General features: G+C 39.0%; 3 protein-coding genes across 8 annotated transcripts in view; 1 reads left to right on the forward strand and 2 right to left on the reverse strand.

Moving 5' to 3' along the window:
• The window catches only part of MAP3K19 (mitogen-activated protein kinase kinase kinase 19), a 38441-nt gene extending 37351 nt beyond the window's left edge, over window positions 1-1090 (reverse strand). For 3 of the 4 annotated variants that reach the window (XM_032445917.1, XM_032445916.1, XM_015868853.2), the window contains exon 1: window positions 745-1090. In XM_032445917.1, the coding sequence (XP_032301808.1) occupies window positions 745-764 (20 nt within the window). In that variant the 5' untranslated portion in view covers window positions 765-1090. The remainder of the gene's footprint in view (window positions 1-744) is intronic. The other variant, XM_015868854.2, reaches the window with a different exon arrangement.
• RAB3GAP1 (RAB3 GTPase activating protein catalytic subunit 1) lies at window positions 62-16011 on the forward strand. 3 transcript variants are annotated; one of them, XM_015868877.2, is made up of 25 exons: window positions 62-172; window positions 290-345; window positions 1124-1199; window positions 1517-1649; window positions 1882-1960; window positions 2320-2439; window positions 2879-3044; window positions 3724-3823; window positions 4467-4548; window positions 5287-5355; window positions 5776-5849; window positions 6369-6461; window positions 7192-7361; window positions 7475-7573; window positions 7751-7923; window positions 8546-8600; window positions 8896-9264; window positions 10323-10460; window positions 10901-11128; window positions 11229-11325; window positions 11415-11518; window positions 11605-11720; window positions 11841-11943; window positions 13404-13424; window positions 14775-16011. In XM_015868877.2, exons 1-25 carry the CDS (start codon window positions 155-157, stop codon window positions 15015-15017), a joined length of 2982 nt encoding a protein of 993 aa, XP_015724363.1. In that variant the 5' UTR covers window positions 62-154; the 3' UTR covers window positions 15018-16011. The 3 variants fall into 3 exon arrangements, with proteins under 3 accessions (XP_015724363.1, XP_015724364.1, XP_015724366.1); XM_015868878.2 differs by lacking the exon at window positions 13404-13424; XM_015868880.2 differs by lacking the exon at window positions 2320-2439.
• An 835-nt stretch (window positions 16012-16846) lies between these two features.
• Window positions 16847-19576, reverse strand: part of ZRANB3 (zinc finger RANBP2-type containing 3) — a 31793-nt gene continuing 29063 nt past the window's right edge. Inside the window, exons 19-21 of the mRNA XM_015868895.2 lie at window positions 19063-19457; window positions 18077-18208; window positions 16847-17738 (exon numbers count right to left, since the gene is read on the reverse strand). Coding sequence (XP_015724381.1) covers window positions 17640-17738; window positions 18077-18208; window positions 19063-19457 — 626 coding nt within the window. The 3' untranslated portion in view covers window positions 16847-17639. The remainder of the gene's footprint in view (window positions 17739-18076; window positions 18209-19062; window positions 19458-19576) is intronic.

Consider the following 19576-nt stretch of genomic DNA (forward strand, 5'->3'; position numbering starts at 1 on the left):
CAGGCAGCCTTAAGGATTACGTTATTTATTTGTGTTATTTATGACGGAGAAATAGCATGAAGCGCGCACTGGGGTCGAGGCGCTGTGTGAGGAACCCGCCCATCCCGCGCAGCTTCCCGTCAGCCCTTGTGCATGGGGCGGGACGCAGGGCAAGATGGCGGCGGATAGTGAAGTGAGTTGTTTGTGTCCCCCCATCCCGTCCATCCCCAGGTCTCCCTCTCATTGCTTCTCTTGCTTCTCCCTCTCAATGCTTCTCCCTCTCAATGCTTCTCCCGCTCTCTCCCCGCAGCCCGAGTCGGAGGTGTTCGAGATCACGGACTTCACCACCGCCTCCGAGTGGGAGAGGTACGTGCTGCCGCCGGGCTGTGGCCGGCCCTGCGTTTACATAAACAAGTCCATTTTCCAGTGAGAATATCTATGATAGAAAAAGATTTTAAGGCCTGTGTTTAAATTTGAATTTAGATTACGTGTCTAATGTGGTTTTTATTTTTCTCTAAGCAGTGAAGCAGGATTCTGTTTTGTTGCAGTACCAGACAAACGTATAACATCAGTCTCAGTTCTTCCACTCATGTTGTCTTAATGTATGATCATACCTTGATCTGAATTAAACCCTGTGTTGGCCATAACTGGGACATTTTAATTTTAGCTGGTCGTACTTGAAACTCTTCGCAAAACCAATAAGTGGGGGTGAGGGAAGGGTGAGTAGGGGAGACAGAAAGTGTGTTCCTCTATGTTAGAAATTACCTTTTTGAGGAAAAAATCATGCTTGAAGTGTAACTGGAGCATTCAGCAGTGAAGCAGTTGGGCTCGTGGATCCCCAGAGGTCCCTTCCATCCTACAGTTGTGTGATTCTGTGAAAATGGGAGAGACTTTATAAACACTCAACACGTGTTCATTGCTAAACATAAGGCTTATCTGGGATGTGAAACTAAAAGCACCGCTTTGTTTGTACAGGGAAGCAGGCTATTTTTGTTGTGGTCCTTGGTATGTTACTGTTCTTTTTGCTTTGTTTTAAAGGAGTTCCCCAGTAGGACTACTTGTTGCCTGCTTTTGGGAGTTGAATTTACAACACGAGCTGAGCGAGCAATCAGGAAATATTAATACCTTTTTCCCTCCTTAATAGATTTATTTCAAAAATAGAAGAAGTGTTGAATGACTGGAAACTTATCGGGATTTCTTCAGGCAAACCTCTGGAAAAGGTCAGTTGGTCGGTTAGGGCTTCTATGGTGGTGATGGGCAGAGTAGAGGATGCATGTGCTTTAGATGTGCAGTTTCATGTGAAGGAAATATTTAACTCTTCATTGCCTAATAGCGCCGAGGACTTCTGTACTCGAAATAAAAGCAATTAACATAGATTTTAGCATTCCGCTAACTTTAAGTGCTTTGAGAATTATCTTCGTAGTAAACCATGACTAGCTGTAAAAAAAAAAGGAGAGAAAGGGGAACAAATATTAACCTGAATTTATGTGATCAAGTAATAGCTTTGCTTGTTGCTTTTGCTATTTCCAATCTGCAGGGTGTATACACCACAGGAACCTGGGAGGAGAAATCAGATGAAATTTCATTTGCAGACTTCAAATTCTCAGTTACACATCATTATCTTGTGCAAGAACCTGGAGACAGAGATGGGAGAGAAGAAGGTGTAGAAGGTAGCTGACAGTATTCTTTTGTGCCTGAAATGTGTCACAGGTGTTGTAAGGATATGACAGAAGACAATTTCAGAGTGCTGATTTGCATCTGTGTGAAATCTGGGGGGGGGATCTGATGGGCTGGACTTGACATTTCTGATTTTTACTACATCTTACTGTGAACAAATTGCTAAAGAAGTAAACTTCTGGTTATAGGGATGCTGATGGTCTTAGGTGTCACATCTTTTTGCAGATGCCCTTCCTCTGCCTATGCAGGACTTGCTCTGCATGAACAATGACTTTCCTCCTCGAGCTCACTGTCTAGTAAGATGGTATGTATGCTGCCTTTCTTCTTTAACACAGAGAAGCATAGCAATAGATTGTTTTTAGGTTTAATTACAGTTCTTACTAACCGTAGTAAGAAACTCAGGACTGGTACACCTGGAAAATCCTCCTAACATTCAGTAGTGTTTGAGCATTGTTGAATTCCTGTAGTGCTGTGATGATCTACAGTACTGCATTCCCAGTCAGATCTTGGCCTCTGTGAAGAAGTGACACACAGCAAAATAAGAGTCATATCCTGTTGGTGACAGTTGGATTATTCAGGTTATAACGTTTCTGACAATTCTGTGTTAGAGCTGGTTTATTGGAGCACACAGATATATTGCCTTTTCCCTGCTCTTTCTCTAAGGTACGGCTTACGTGAGTTTGTGGTTATTGCTCCAGCTGCAAATAGTGATGCGGTTCTTAGTGAATCAAAATGTAACCTGCTGCTGAGTTCTGTCTCTATTGCTTTGGGCAACACTGGCTGGTAGGTGAAAGCATGAACTTTTTTATATGCTCAGGTGAAACTAGCGTACTATTTATGTAGTTCTTCATTTCATTAGGAAGAAGTTTTTAGTTGTTAGTGAATTACATTGTGTTTCTTGCATTTGCACCATAATGCTGTTACAAAAAGCCTTTTAAATATCTCATCACTGTGACAATATAAATACTGATTCAGTATGTTATTTTTATTCACTGTTGTATGGAAATCTCAAAAGCTTGTCATCAGTGAATCTTTGCATTTGTGTTTCTCGTGACAATTTTCAGGCTTTTTTCTCTTTAATGATGAAGTTAAGAATATTTTTCTGTGATTCATATTAAGCATTTTGAACTGTGTTGTCCTAAGAAAAAACATATTCTAAAAAATAGGGTGTTTAAAAGGCTATGAGATGGCAGAGATAATCCCAAATGTGGATGTTTTACAGCCAGGTGCCACTGTTTGTGCAAATACATCAGAAGTGGCGACGCATGTATGTTGGAGAGTGTCAGGGTCCAGGAGTCCGAACTGACTTTGAAATGGTTCATCTTCGCAAAGTGCCCAGTCAATATACTCACTTATCGGGATTGCTGGATGTCTTCAAGTCCAAGATTGTAAGTGCATCTGTATACACATACCTGATATTAAGAACCATTATTCTGTTACGACAACAGAGTGTCTTCCCAGATATTGTTGCTCTGTATCTAGTAGTAGAAATTTTAAAAAAAATGTTATTTATTTCTCTACTGGCTTGTGAAGGAATCTTTCTGTTTTGCAGCCTACTTTCAATAGAGACAAGCTCTATTTGCTGTTTAAAAGGAGAGGGGAAGGCTGAGGTGTGTGTGTTCTGATATTTGTTGCTCCAGCACCCAACCTACTATAAATGAAGAACAACAATGTGATTGTGTGATCTGAAGAGTCTGAGAGGACTTCTGTTATGGCTGACTACCAACATTAGCTGTAATGCACTGAAAAAGTTCTTATGGAAAAACTGACATATTCTGTGCTAGTTACTACGTTGCCAGCTGAATAGAGCTTGTAAAAGTTGCATTGGCTTTGGAGTGTATATATATATATATATATATATATATATATATATATATATATATATATATATATATATATTATACACACTTAGTTTTAGCACAGGTGTCTTGCTAAGCAGTGGCTTTATTGGTAATTCCTGAGGGTTTTGTCATTCCAATGAAATTTATGGTAGTTTGTGTTAGAATTACTTAAGTTCTGTATGAGGATATTTTAGAGGATGTGGGCTTAACAATGAATGTTTTCAAGGGATGCCCGTTGACGCCACTGCCTCCAGTTAGTATGGCTATTCGGCTTACCTATGTGCTTCAAGATTGGCAACAGTACTTCTGGCCGCAGCAGCCACCAGGTGGGAGTTTTGTGTCCATACAATAACCTGTCTTAAGGTAAACAGTAAATGCTAAAGAAAATGTTTCACAAGAGCACTGGTCATTTTTTTCAATAAAATGGGTGATTTTAATGCTTTGCTATTTATTAACAATAGAAAGAGGTGAAAATCTTGCATGGACCTTGCTTGAGATAAAACTTTGGATTATTTTGTTGTTATTAAGTGAAGGAGTTAGGTTTTCTATGTAGAAAAAACTGCTGATCAAGCCTTTTTTTATATTAGGTCCTGTTGAGGGGAGAGGTGAGGAAAAATAACATCTTCAATCTGAGGTGCATATATGAGGCTTGATAAGTTTGCACCAGTGATGGCACTTAGAAAAAAAACTGTGTTAGATTGCTTACTTAGTAATCTCACAGTGAGCTCTCATGTGTTTCCTTGGTGGTCATTCTTGAGTTTCAAGGATTTGTTCTTACCAGACCTACTCATATATAGCATTTGGGTAAATTAATAATCTGTTCTGTCTTTGGCTATGTGCTAGGATTGCATTTTTATAGCTCTGTCATCTTCAGTTATTTTCTGGTCAGTCATACTTTGAAATTCAAATGATATGCTTTTTCAAAAACCCCATGAATTCTGTGTGGAAAATGTGTTGATTTATGTTCAGATATCGATGCTCTTGTTGGAGGAGAAGTTGGAGGTCTTGAATTTGGGAAGTTACCGTTTGGTGCCTGTGAGGATCCTATCAGGTAAGATAAAAGTTCAAAAAACTGGTTTGTTTTTTTATAACTTCAAGGTATGTCATTTGAGCTTTGCTTTCTTATCGCTGGCTGTGTCAGTAGCAGAATGCTATATTATCCAAGTACGTGCTCTAATAGCAAATAACACAACTTGGCAAGTGATATAATGGTATTAGAATTGCATTTCATGAATGTTATCATGGCATCATAAACTTACAGGGTACTTAGTTTGTCCCTGAAACTGTTATGTTGGAACATGTGTTAACTAGAGAAAACTTTAAGAATCATATGCTTTCATTCAGCATTTGGACCTGGTCATTTATTTGACTGTTAGGTGTGTAGAACACTTTACGTGAGAGAGTGTGTTAACTGAATTGTTACAATGCTTCTTATGTCTTCTTCTAAATACTCCATCACTACTCAGCAAATCAAAGGATCATTTAATGTATTAGACAATATTAAAGCTGTAGGCAAATTGTGTAGGTTTTTCTTGCTGTACTGGGATACCTAGAAGATACTGCACAATCTCTCCTTTTATGGAGAAGAGTGGTGAAAGAGACCTGTGTGCCAGCTGCTAGTAAGGCTGAGCACAGCGCAGGGTGATGCGCTGTTGAATGAACAGAAGTGAGGAAACCTGTTGAAAATATGCACAGTTCTGTGCTTAGCTACAAAACCCACGTAGGGATTTAAATAGCCATGTAAATCAAGATCTTGAGTTTGATAGACACTTGTGTCTTGTTGTTTCAGTGAGCTCCATCTAGCCACCACATGGCCTCACCTAACAGAAGGTATCATTGTCGACAATGATGTCTATTCGTAAGTATTTTGTTTGAATTGCAAATACTAGATGTGTAATGAGGATAGCAAGATTTAGAATGTGGAAAGAGATCATCACTCATTCTCTGATCATCACTCATCCCTGTTCCTAAAGAGGAAGAACAATGTACACTGGTACATCAGAAAGGTAAAAAAGAATCGTGGTCTACAGTTTTAAGTAATGCAAAAAAAATTTTTCAATGGATGATTTTACTTAAAATTGAGCTGAGAGGTTCTTTTTTTATTCATGTCACTTATGTACGTGAAAAGAGATTCTTGCTTACATATTAGAATGCTTTTCATGTTCTTTTCTATAATTAGGTGTATATTATGACTTCACAACTATGAAATTTTATTTAAGAATTCAGTGCTCATCTCTTGTATATCTGTGGTTACAGAATTAAACTTCTTTTTTTCTAGTGACCTGGATCCTATTCAGGCACCACAGTGGTCTGTGAGAGTCAGAAAAGCAGACAATCCTCAGTGTCTATTGGGTAAGACATCAGTTTTGCATCTTCTTGTATTGCTTTTAAGCTATTAAGTTTAGAAGTTAGAACTGAATGATTGATTCCTAATGACCTGGTTCCTCACTCCCCGAATTTCTTTGAGTGCACTGTATTTTGGGCTTCTTTTTCCAAGAACACAAGCTTTGCAAATAGGTTAGTCTACATCTGTGTACTATTACCTTTAGTGCTATTCTTACTTCATCAGGTTTTAGAGAATAAATGTTTACTGTGTATGTTCTGTTCTGCTACGCAAGGTGCAGCTTGCTTCGAGTGAGGTCTGTGCTGTGGAGTGGTGGCTGTTAAGAGTCTAGCAGTGCATTTTCTGATACTTCAGTTGTCTGGTTTAAGGATATTTTGTGCTTTAGAACTGACTGTGTTCATTCAGTAGAAAGAGGAAGTTATCATGAGAAAAAAGAGGAAGTTATCATCTGTCAGGAATGACTCGATGGTTAGCTGAGTGTTCAGTGAGGTTTTAATCTAGTTGTTCAGAAACTGTTTCTCTTATAGGTGACTTTCTTAATGAATTCTTCAAACTTTGCCGTCGGAAGGAGTCAACTGATGAAATACTTGGAAGGTCTGCATTTGAAGAGGATGGAAAAGGTAAAGCTGAAATCTTGTTGGCTTATGTTACTTGATTGTTATTCATTTCACAAATGGAAAGGAGCTAGCTAGTTAGCTTTAGAAAATCACAGAATGACCCGGGTTGGAAGGGACCTCAAGGATCATGTAGTTCCAACCCCCTGCCTGGCAGGGCCACCAAACATACACATTTACTAGATCAGGTTGCCCAGGGCCCCGTCCAACCTGGTCTTGAACACCTCCAAGGACGGGGCATCTACATGTTAGACTCTGTAGAGTATGTATTAATTCTAGTGCCTGACATAGTCTCTTCAGTCCTCCCTTATCTCTCATTTCCTTAAGATGTCTGCCAAGATGAGGTTTTTACAGATTACTGGTAATTATTCGCTTAAATTCGTTTTTATACTTTTTAGCAGTATTAATTCATTGTCTTTGGAGTTGGTTAATACTATGCCTGTCGTTATCTGCAAGTATGCAGAACTTGCAGTAGGTGGCAGGCACTACCTACAGCGAACCCCGTCTTCATTCAGAAAAAATAAATCCGAGGTGGCTGGTCTGTGACTCCTTTGTGACTCCTGGTTCTAATGTATAATTCTGTGACTAAGAATAGTTTGTATCAAGGATGAAATGTTAATAGCACGAGGACATAGCCTAGGTTAACAGGGTGTTAAAAATCAATGTGAGAAGTATAGATTGATTACAACAGGAGGACCTTGAGTTGATTTTGTTGTGTTTTCTTTTAACTGCATAGAGGTTGCTGATATCACTCATGCTTTGTCGAAGCTCACTGAGCCAGCACCTGTCCCAATCCATAAACTGTCTGTCACAAATATGGTTCACAGTGCAAAGAAAAAAATTCGCAAGCACAGAGGTGTAGATGAATCGCCTTTGAACAATGAAGTTTTGAACACTATTCTTCTGGTAAGTGAGCAGATTTAATTTAAAGAAAAAATGTTTTTGATGTCAGTCTTACTATTTGAATTGCATTGATCTGCTTCTTGAAACAGCCTGAGTTTAAATTTTATTTCTTCAAGTTCTTATTTCCTGATGCTGCTGACAAACTGGCAGAGGGATTTGAAAGCAGAGCTGGCACTTCATCGGGAAGCAGTCCTCCTCCAGAGAACGAGGATTACGTAAGTTATACTTGACAGAGGGAAGACAGGGAGGGAATGCGATCTTTAGTGCATGTTAGTACAGACTTTGTTTTATAATTGATAATTTTGGAAAGATATAAAGAACACACAGATTGTATGGTTTTGGAGAAAATGCCTTTCATTCTCTATTCCCGCTTTTTCTTATTTCCTATATAGAATCTCTTCAGTCAGTTTAAATCTGCTCCTTCTGATAGTCTGACGTACAAACTAGCTTTGTGTCTTTGTATGATAAACTTCTACCATGGAGGAGTAAAAGGAGTGGCACATCTTTGGCAAGAGTTTGTGTTAGAAATGCGCTACAGATGGGAGAACAACTACCTTATTCCAGGGTAAGATTTGTTTATTTAATTGCAAATTCTGTATGCTGCTTTTATAATCTTTCCTTCCTGAAGCAAGAAAGGAGAGGGAACAGGGAAAGAAACTGCGCACTCCATTAAACAGGAGATGTCTGAAGGAAGCTCCAGTTAAAAGACCATTCCATTGTTGGGAGGAAAAAGAAGCTTATGCAAATGCTTAGCTTCCAAATTATCAGGTAAAAATGAAGGAGCTGATACAATGAGGAATTTGTTTGTTTTGTGGTGTAGTTCCACCAGTTTTTTAAGGGAGCTGTTCCCAGTTCCTGTTGGTGTAGCTGCCCTTTCAGGTGGACAATGCTATCTCAGCTGTCATACAAATAGAAAACTGACCATGCAGAGTCTGTCTGCTTTATACTGCTACAATTGATCTCTGAGCTTCAGAAATGATCTCTGGGAAATAAATGTTTAAATTCTGTGTTCGTTCAGTCACTAGCTCGTCTGCTGGGACTATAGAAGAGCTGTGTGGTGGAAGAGGTGGGGGTGGGTTTGTTGTGGGTATCTGCCCCTTTCCTGGATCTCAGATGATTTAAGACCGTGTGTGTGTGAAACATTCAACTTCATAACTGGTAATAGTTACACTTCTACCTTTTGTTAGATTAGCTAATGGCCCTCCCGATCTGAGATGCTGTTTACTGCATCAGAAGCTTCAGGTAAATATTCCAAATTTCAGAATGATTTTTCTCCTAAAGAAACAGCCTAAGTCATAACCATTATTATTTAAATATGCTGGTGTTTTTTTTTAGATCTAGTTATGCTTTTATCACTTGGTCTGGACCTCCATTTCTTGGCAAAATCTTTGTTATAGCACCAGTTCAGTGTGATTAGTGTCTTTTGGAATTGTAAGAGATTTTTAGTGATTCTTGAAGTTTCTCTGTGATGATTTTTTTTTCTATAAAAGAAGTAATTTCTAAACACTTTTTTTTCCCCCTCCATTTAACTTGTCAGATGTTAAACTGTTGTATCGAAAGAAAGAAAGCAAGAGATGAGGGGAAAAGGGGAAGTATGTCAGATCGTTCACCTGGTGGTTCTGCTGGTGATCCTGGAAAAGGAGCAGAGTCTGGAGATAACCTGAAGGAGACTGATAAAGAAGTTGGCAAGTCTTGGGATTCCTGGAGTGACAGTGAAGAGGAATTTTTTGAGTGTCTGAGTGACACAGAAGATCTGAAAGGAAACGGACAGGATAATGGAAAAAAAGGAGGAGCAAAAGAAGGCAGCAAAGAGCCTGTAAACCTAAAACCAGAAGGCCGTCTGCATCCTCATGGGAAGCTGACACTGCTGCATCCTGGAGAACCTCTCTACATTCCCATAACACAGGTTAGATAACCAGAGCTGAGCCAGATACATGGTGTGGCTCTCAAGCAGTATGATTCATTCTCAGGATTGTGAAGTTGCATGTAGTTTGCAGGTTATATATTTGGACCTAAAACTGTGGAGTGGTTCTGTCTTAAGAACCGATTTTCAATATTTATAACTTGGTGAAGCTGTTTAAAGTCAAAGCTTGCATGCTTTTACCAAGTTTAACTCAAAACAAGTTTCTTTCATTTGAAATGATAACTGAGCTGTCTTGTCTACCTCGTACTCTGTTGTTTTTTTCCTTATTTCCAGTTCCTAAGGCATCTTCCATTCCCTCCCTATTTTTTTTTTCTTACGTTTCTGTGGTGTGACACACTTAAGAGTCCATGTGTTTGGTCATCCAAGCTGGTAGTAATTTCCATCAGACGGATCAGAGTACTGGATCAGTTTTTCTGTTGCTGCTTGTCTTTTAGAGGCACACTGAGAAATATTTCAGAAGGCCATAGTCATCAGTGTAGGACCTCACTATCCAGAGCAGGTTTCCCCTAGTGAAGTAGAAGCCTTATCTAACCCTGACTTTCTTGTAGAGGGGTGACATAGGAAACGGTGGCGTCAGAGGAAGTGATGTGAATTCAGCCATGCACGAATACAGTGGTTTTCATTTGAGAGAAATTTTCCCAACTGATGTTGCTTCACATGGGTGCAAAGAACAAGCAGAGAGCAGTGAGGCAGAATGTCATCAGTTATTGATGTGCTGTCAATATCAGTGGCAAGAATTCTGCGTTTCTTTACCATGGTGGTCTAATCAAAATAGTGTCAGACTTAATCTGTTGTGTTTTTGTATTATGACAGTGTTTCTTTCTAACATTACTTCATTCTCAGGTAGTGTTTGTTTTGCTTGTTAGCGTCCTTTTCAGATGCACAATTTCAGGTTAAACAGTTTAAGCCAAAGAAACTTATGGTTATTTCCTTAAAGTACAAATTGCGTACAGTGACGGGGAGCTGTCAGCCTCTTCTTCCTTAGTTAGGGCTAAGATGAGAAACTATTGATGAACTTGCCTTTTTCTGTCTTTGCACAGGAGCCAGCACCCATGACTGAGGATTTGCTGGAAGAACAGTCCGAGGTTCTGGCAAAACTTGGGACCTCAGCAGAAGGTGCACATCTTCGAGCACGCATGCAGAGTGCCTGTTTGCTCTCTGATATGGAGTCTTTCAAGGTAGTACTACTTGAAAAATTCCATGAGCCTTTGAGGTCCTTTTCAACCCAAGCCATTGTAAGATTTTCTGATAAAAACTTTGTGAAAATGTAATGTTTCTTGCATATATATAAAGTACCAGGCAGAGGCCTGACTTCACAGTATGACTTCAAGTTTGCCTGCAGTAACGTGTGAACCTCCTGTTTTTTTGGAGGGAGGAATAAGAGGAAGGTTTCTTTTTGCTGATGGTGTGGGTTCCACACACCTTCCTCTTACATCCCACTCCGTTTTGGTTTGCATTCGTTTTTTTTTTTCCCTCACCCAGGTCTCTTTTCTAGACTACATTTTGCTGTGAACAAAATTCCCTGAATTTCTTGCTCATAGTGTGTGGTGTGCCCTCAAATCTATACTGGATATACAGGATTTTGTCAGGTACAAATGTAATGTCATCTTCATTCCAGGCAGCTAACCCTGGCTGTTGTCTGGAGGATTTTGTGAGGTGGTACTCTCCTCGGGATTACATTGAAGAGGAAGTGGTTGATGAAAAGGGAAATGTGGTAATTAAAGGTGAGCTGAGTGCCCGAATGAAGATCCCTAGCAACATGTGGGTAGAGGCCTGGGAGACTGCAAAACCAGTCCCAGCACGGAGGCAGAAGAGACTCTTTGATGACACTAGAGAAGCAGAGAAGGTAACAATTCTGTGGCTAATGGTAGGTACTCATCTTTTGAACTTAACTTTATGAGAAGCAGTTTTGATCATCAATATATTATTTTTTTCTGTTTTTAAAGGTACTTCATTACCTCGCCATTCAGAAACCAGCTGACCTTGCACGGCATCTCTTGCCTTGCATCATCCATGCGGCTGTACTCAAGGTAAAGGAGGAAGGTAAATAATGTTTAATAAATTATTATGGTATTTTAGGTTGAACACTAATGCAATATTGAGAACTTGTTTGGTTCTTTTCCTCCTAACAGAAGTATTAGAAGACATATCTTCAGTTAAGAAGATTATTAAACAGATAATATCCCACTCCAGTAAAGTTCTACGATTTCCAAATCCAGAGGACAAGAAGCTGGAAGTAAGACTTCTATGTTGGTTTGTGCTGGAAACTTGATAGACTTGTTGGTGGGAATGTTAAGAGTAAATCTTTCTATTAAACTACAGGAAATCATTGCTCAGATTATGAGTGTGGAAGCTATCATTGCCAGGGCCAGGTCTTTGAAGGCAAAATTTGGAGTAGAGAAATGTGAAAATGAGGAGGAGAAGGAAGATCTTCAAAGGTGACCCGATTTCATGTATTTATTTATGTATTTAATTCCCTTGAGTTGTTTTGTTTTTTCCTCTTATGCTCTTTTTAATAGTGTCAGAAATACTAAAGAAATAATCATTTGTACCATCAGATTTGTGAACTGTCTCCTGGAGCAGCCAGAAGTGTCAGTTCTTGGTGCAGGAAGAGGACCTGCTGGCAGTGTTATTCACAAGCTGTTTGTGAATGCTCAGAGGGTAAGAGAGTTCTTGACTGCTGTGCTGATGCCTCAAACCATTTAAATGCAATAAGTTAACATTGATGGCTGTTTATGTTGTCTACATATATCCATGTATTTTTATAAATGTGACTGCATTTTTGGGTGTTGGTTTTGTTGTTTTTTTTTGATGTACAGTGTGATTTTAGCTACAGCTCCCACCAAGAGTAGATGAGCTGGGATGTGAAACTTGAAAGGGAGTTGAGTAGATAGAGCTGTCATTAATGTTTGATTTTACTTTGAATAACAGTAACACAGTTATGGCACAAATTTCTGCTTCAGTGAAGTGGTGTAATATATACGTTATAGCAAGAACTGCTGAGCATATTGATGGTTTCACATGGAATGCAGAGAAGCATGCCATAATATTAAATACTCATTGACTGAGGCTTATATTTGAAAACTTTCTGGTATGGAAACTTATGTGTTTTCTTAAGAAAAGTGTCAGTTCTCTCACCTCTGCATTTCCTTTATTTACTGCCGGTGTTGTATCTGCTTTCTTGAAATCTTTCCCCATTTTATATTTTTATACATAATGTCTTTTTCCTTAAGAAGTTTTTAAGATAATTGGTTTGGTAAGTATTATTCATGGACTGCAGTCAGCCTACAGCTTCTCTCAGAATTTCAGCTACCTGTAGCAATCAAAATTTAACTGCAGTATTAATAACAAGGTGGCATTATGTTGCAGACATCTTAAAGTCTGAAACCGTGATTAGAGATCACTGCTGGAAAAAATTGAAGTGTGGATGCCTTAATAGTAACCTGTAGTATTCTGCAACTCAATGTAAAAATGACCATTCTGAAAACAGTCTGTGGTTATTTTGATAAATAAAAATCAGAACATTTGTTGTACCCTTAGAAGTTTAGTCTGTATTGAAAGCTGTGTTGCAAATCCCAACATGTAAAAGCCAACTTTACTTAAAACAATTCCTCTTAAAATTTAAGATTATGCCCTGTAAATGTATGTGAGTGTATGTACTTCCTTTTTAAATAATGTATTTTGTTTTAGAAGTTCAATTTCTAATGTTAGCAATGAGTAAAGATATATGTAATTTCTAGAGTTTAGTAGCTTACAGCCACCACCCACTAGCTGCTGGTCCCTGTTAAGACTTCTTAGTGGGATAGGAGTTAACTTGCTACAGGAAAGCACGTTTAACATTAAAATTAATTATTTTGGTAGAACGTTGTTTTGGAATTAGAAGCTGAATGATTTCATTGTTCCTTACCTTTTGAATCTGGACTCAGAGTCTCTGGGTTGTGTAAAATATCTTCTATTCTCAATCTTTCTCAGGGAAAATATGATAGCAAGTGCATGCTCTTAGAAGTAGAGTGCATGATGTCTCTTAAACCTACAGTCTCCTTCTAATCTCTTGTAAGTCATCTCTGACTTGCCTTTGTTTCTATCTTTTATCACTGGTTCTTTTCTCATCCCTTTTCAAGCTGACTGAATCTTCTGATGAGGTAACCAACTTTGTCCCTCATTTCCCACTCATCTTCCTTAGCTGCGTAGAGTTGAAGCTTTTGGTAGATAGAATACAGCATCCTGATGTGGTTGGTACTGTAGTTCAAGTTACTGAGCATAAAATTAATACTGTGTTTCCAGAATGGTTTTTCCTCATTCAGACTTTCTTTTAGAGCCTATCAGGAAGTGAAAATAAAAAGAAATTTAAAAAATAAAAATAAAAACAAGAACAAAAAATGCAAATGTTCTTCAGGTTAATATTAATACTCACTGATGCTGAAATATGTGGCCTTTGTTTTATACTCTTCTCTGTTGCTATTTATTTTTTTTTGCCTATTAAGCAGCCAGATGCTTTGGGGGAAGGTAATGATGTACAGTGCTGTGTGGATGTCACAGTCCAGCTGCTACCTGAGAAACTATTGAGATAGATAGCAAAGCTTATTAAAACTACTGAAACTTTTGGACAAAGGTATAGAGGTGTTCTGAGAGGAAGAACTAGAGTAATTGAAGTATAGCAAAGGGAACATCCTCTCTGTTTTCCTGAACTGTTTTTGGAAGAACACGTGAGACTTGTCCCTGGTGATTGACCCTGTGTTGAAGGCTGCAGAGCCAGGCAGAACTGGTTCCTGCTCTTGAGGGCTGGATGGGTGAGAGCTGGAAGCAGAGGGAGTGTATAGGTCATTCATCCTGTGGGTTCTTTCTTTTGTGACGTTCCTAGTGCTTAGTTAAGGAGATCAGTACCTGGTTAGGCTGTTGGTGTGTGTGTATGCCTGTTGAGCCATCAGGAACAGCCAGGAGGAGAACTATGCCACTCCTGGTATGCAGTTGTATTGTTGCTGCTTGCTGGCAATGAGTAGAGAGAGATTGCACAGTGTTCTGTTTGCTCTGTGTTGTGTCCTTAGCAAGCCTCTTTGGTTGCGTAGAGCACATTTAAGTTAGGTGCTGAGTTTCAAAGGCAAGTGACTTTTGGTCAAGACTTGAGTTGTCAAGGCTCTGGTTACTTCTACAATGAGGGCAGCTTGACCACAAGCGTAGCAATGAAGAGCTGAGGCCAGTTTCCTGTCTGAGAAAGGATTGTTTTGTGTGGTGGAAACCCTTATTTCATGCTTTTCAAAACCCAAGGAGCTTAATCTGGGCTGAGCATTACCATCCATGTACGAAGGTTCTTCCATCTGATTGTGGACAATTTATTTCTTGACATCCCATTACTGTCTTGCTCTCTGTTATATGTAAAGCCTTCTGATATTTACCATTGCTGATCTTCCTTTTTTCCCTCTTACAAATTCTTTTCTGAATTCTGATTGCAATGAAGAGCCTGCCCTGTAATTGTATTTCTGCTTTTATTTAAGATTTCTGCAGTGCCTCCGCTTGATGAAGAGCTGAGGAGATCAGGTTCAGCAGACGAGCGAAGACTCAACACAGGTTCCCTGTCAGATTTCCCACCGCCCACAGGCCGGGAGATCATTTTGCGCACAACTGTGCCCCGTCCTGCACCTTATTCTAAACCATTGCCCCAGCGTATGTACAGCGTGCTTACAAAGGAAGATTTTCGACTTGCAGGTGCCTTTTCAGCAGATACAACTTTCTTCTGATGTAACTGTAGCTGTGTTACCTTGTGTGTCTTCACAAGTAGAATGTTATTCATTTTCCTTCAGGGAAGTTAACACTTAGATATCTATCTACCAGCTTGTGGTGAGGAGAAAATAAGGTTGTCATTAGTGACAGAGAGTAATATTCCCAAGGACAGACCTCAGCTGGGGCTTGAGAAGAATGCCTACAAATGCTCCATCTGGGAGGTCTGGAGGGGCTGCAGCAGGAGTTTTACTCAGAACTTCGGGGAAAGAAAGTTTAGCCATCCCCCTCTGTCCAAATGGAGCACATGTTTTTGCATTAGATTGTTAAATTATGGATGTTAATGGGCCATATGCAAATACATACTGTTTAAATTTATGCAGACTGTGCTGCTTTACAGTTCTTTATCAGACTTGATAAAGTGACGTTAGCCTACTTAAATTGATGTGCAGATGTTAATTTGTATTTATTGCTAAGCACAAATATTGAGCTCACTATTTTTTCAGTTAATCTGTGAGTTGCAAATACTTCTAAAATACCCTTCATTTTAAAGTGTACAGTACATTCTAGTCCATGCCTAACTCTCATAGGCTTGCAACAGTTGTCTGAATAAAGATCTTGTCTTTGGGCTATGAGCTACTATAATCCTATTATAGCATTAAGCCTAACTCAGTTTTAGATGCTTTATATCCTTCCCTGCATGCAAGGGCCAAAGCGGTATGTAAATTACATGTACAGAGGTGTTTTAAACCAAAGTAGAGCTTACAGTAGAGACCATTTAAATGTACTCTGTCTTTGATCTGATACGATAAAACAATTCTATTACATGCTGTAAATGAAACCCATTGAATATCATGTGAACACTACAACCTGTACGTGCCAATGTTGCTTTACAGTGATCTCACTATGTTTTAATCAGAATCAGCAGATCAGAGATACTTTACAAAACGAAATGTAAAAAACTATGGTATGGTTGACGTTACTCAATAAATCTGGACTTACTGGTTCTCAGAACTTTTCGGGTTGGAGTGGTTTTATCAAATTTAAATGTCTACTTAAATGACTACTTAAATGTCATACTCCTATAGTTTGATATAGGAGCAAACTTCCTTGTATCACACATAAAAAGTTAAGTTCCATCTATCTCAAATACTTCTCTCTGATAAGTATGCATCAAGTGAAAATGTTAAGGATGTTAACTTTCTTCAGAGAAAATCTTGCCCTAGGGCTTTGTCCCACAGGCTTCTTGGGTTTATATGAGGCAAATGCCTTTGTCTTTATTCAAAGGCCAGTTCAGCTGTTGCTTAACTGTCTAACTTGGTAAGTACTTAGTTTCACTAGGCTAATTACTAAGTAAGTTTAAGATTACTTACCATTTCCTGGTACTCTTGCTTTGTTCCTCTCCTGCTATGCTTTCTTAGTGCATTTTTACATTACAAAAGCAGCCTTGCCTCCTGTATAGGTTGAATAAGCTTGAAAACACTTCATTTAGCTATCAGGCTTTTACTGGGGGTTGGTCTTTCAACTGCCTGAATCGCTGCTTCACTTTGGCATGCTCAGAGAACATGAGTGCTGTAATATTTTCCATCAGCTGCTTAGACGGGTTTGGGTATCCTGGAAAAGTCCAGTCATTCTAGTTTATAGAAAATGTTATATTTGCAACAGTACCATCTTAATCTTTAACTGAGAAAAGCTATGTGCAAAACAAAGAATTTTCTCATAAGGGTGGAAGCATTTCAGTGTACTTGGACTAAATATGCCTGGAATTGTAAACGACATAGTACTTCTAGAGAAAAAATGATGTGTGGTGTGCTGATAACATACAAGGGGCAGGAGAAGGCACCAAATGGTTAGGATGATGCTGTTTTATTTGAAGTAACTGTTTAGAAAGCCACTTAAACAGTGCAAAATAACCATCAGCTCTGCCATTTCCTTAAAGAGAATATGGCTGTAGCCTTTCCCAGACATGACCTTGGATGAGACAGGGAACAATGGATATTATTATTTCTCATGAATAAGCCTTAAATGTTAGCTGTTTTAAACAGACCTTTCAATAAACACCAACTGAAAGTGCCCAGATCTTTTACACCAAGTCAAATGAAACTACCAGGTCCTTCATAGCCCTTCCCCAGGCTGCTATTTACATTTCTGTGTAGTTATGATACAGTTTCAGAAGATACAAATCACCTGCTTTGTTGCTTTCATAATAGAGAGCAGAGCCTGTGTTTTCTCTAGTAGCTTTGATAGCAAGAATAAAAGAAGCAGTTTTAACTAAAATAGCGCCCTGTGGTCCTTAATAACCCAGAACAGCTGAACACCATAAGTCTAACATGAATTTCAGCAGCGCTTCCTCCAGTTCTTACAGTTGTAAATGAACTAATATGAAAATTGTAGTACTTCAAAACTGCTCTGAGGTTATATGCAGAAATTCAGCTTTAATCTGCAGTGCCATAAAAATGTAACCGTGATTGAGTGCCTTGCATGCATTCATCCAAGGCCCGAAATCAGTATTCTGAATGATTTTTTGTTTTTCTTGCACATCTTCTCTACCAGCATAAAAAACTATTTTTTAAAGTGCTTGAGGAAAACTATGTAACTATAGTAATTCCTGAGTTACAATGTAACTGAGTATACTTAGAATTTTACTTCTTCACAAGAAACTTTGTGATATCACAACCATACTTTGTAGTCAAAGAGCGTCTCTTCATCTGACTTCTTTCCTTGGCCTGTTCTGCAGTTCTCTGAAAAAGAGGAAGACAGGTCTGGTCAGAAAACAGTTACATGGCAGCTAACGGGCAAGTATTAGGCCACAGCTTTAGATTTCAATCTAATTTTGCAGCAAGTGACAAATAAAATGCAAATGTTTATTAAGGTGACATTTTTCCATTTGTGAGTAAACTGTTCAGTGCTGCCTTTTATGTTCACTGGTGCCTTCCCGAAAGGAGAAAAGTAGCACCGTGCTGTAGACAAGGCAGCATAGAGAAGCTTCTATTAGTTGAGTACAGACTAAATGAGTAACATCAGGTATTTCTTACTAAAGGTTTTCAGCTGCCCAAGGGTGATGATTTACCACACTGACCTCTCTATGGCAGACTGTACACAGAGTCTGAAGGTTTTCCAGGGAACATTGTCCTCCTCCGCTGTAAACAGGCCTGATGTGATCCACCTGCCAGAACTGACCTTCTGTTGGGTTTGTTATCATTTCATTCAACTGCAGCAAACAAAGGGCAAGACAATGGAAACCTTACATATTCCTCCTGAGCTACATCTTTGTTCTACAGGAAGAACGATAAAACTGAGCAAAGTAGCTATTAATATTATTTATACTACTAATAATATAATGTTTATAATCAAAGGAAGTGTTAGCATTTGTTATTCCCAGTGGAGAAGCAAACAACTATAGTTTTAATGGGCATAATTCTACCTAGTCTGCAGCATGCAGTGGTGGATCAAAGTAAAACAGAAGGAAAGGTTATTTTCTTTATTTTAAAAACTTACAACCAGCAACTTTTGAAGTAGAATTTCAACTTCACAACAGGACAAAAATATGGGATCTTTATTTTGGAACTAAAATGCTGCTTTGTATATGGATATTCTCCCTTCCTGTTCCACAGCAAAAAGGCAATTAAAATCTAGGAAGAGAAAATCTAGGGAGTAGTTCTGAATACGTTCTGAGGTTATAGTGAGGGAAACTGTGACACCTGGCTTTTGTTCAGCTACTAGCAAACATGCTGGGAAGTAGCAATGACCTGGTACTATTTGCCACTTCCATTCCTCAATTCTGTTTCATAACCACATTTCAGTTAAGATCAGCTGCAATATTTACATCCCTGAGAATCAGAGTTCTGATGCCTGTCCCATTTAGAGACCAACAACGTGTTTATGTCTTTGAAGACATATGAGGACAAGGATTTTGTTGTTCATTTGCACAGTCTGTCATTGGTGCTGGGTAACTGTCTTTATCTTATGTCTGTAAGTACACCATTTTGGATTTCTCTGAACTACATCCTACAGCTATTATGGGAATACACAGATCAGCAGAAAATACTCAAACAGTAATATTACCTGCCCAACTGGAAGATGAGACATCCATGAGCTCTCCAGGAGTTTCTTACGCTGACTCCTAGGCGCATCTCTGACATTAAGATAGAGCTCTTGGGCATTCTGATGACAAAACTGGCAAACACCATGTTCAATTTCAAACACCTTAGTTCTGATGTAGCTCTGACTAGAACGAACCAAGAAGTCCTCCTGGCAGGCAAGAGAGCAGAACCGTGTGTCCCAGGCACGGGCCTGGCAGCTTTGCTCAAGCTGAGCTGTTGGCTGCTGACAGTGGAGACAAAGTGGGTTCCCTTCACTATCCAAGGCTTGCAAATAGCCCTTGGGTGGGGAGGTACTTTTCACTTCAGTCAAGGGAAGAACTGAAGGTCTTTTTCCATTCTCCGAAAGCAACCTGTTCACAGAGATCAAAGTGCAACTATTAATAAAGCGGGTATTCAACAATACAATTTTCGTGTTATACACTGTATATTTCCATTAGATACCTTTCATGTTCTAGAATACCAACTTTAATGAAAAG

This window comes from Coturnix japonica, chromosome 7, assembly GCF_001577835.2.
Source record: "Coturnix japonica isolate 7356 chromosome 7, Coturnix japonica 2.1, whole genome shotgun sequence".
Lineage (NCBI taxonomy): Eukaryota > Metazoa > Chordata > Aves > Galliformes > Phasianidae > Coturnix > Coturnix japonica.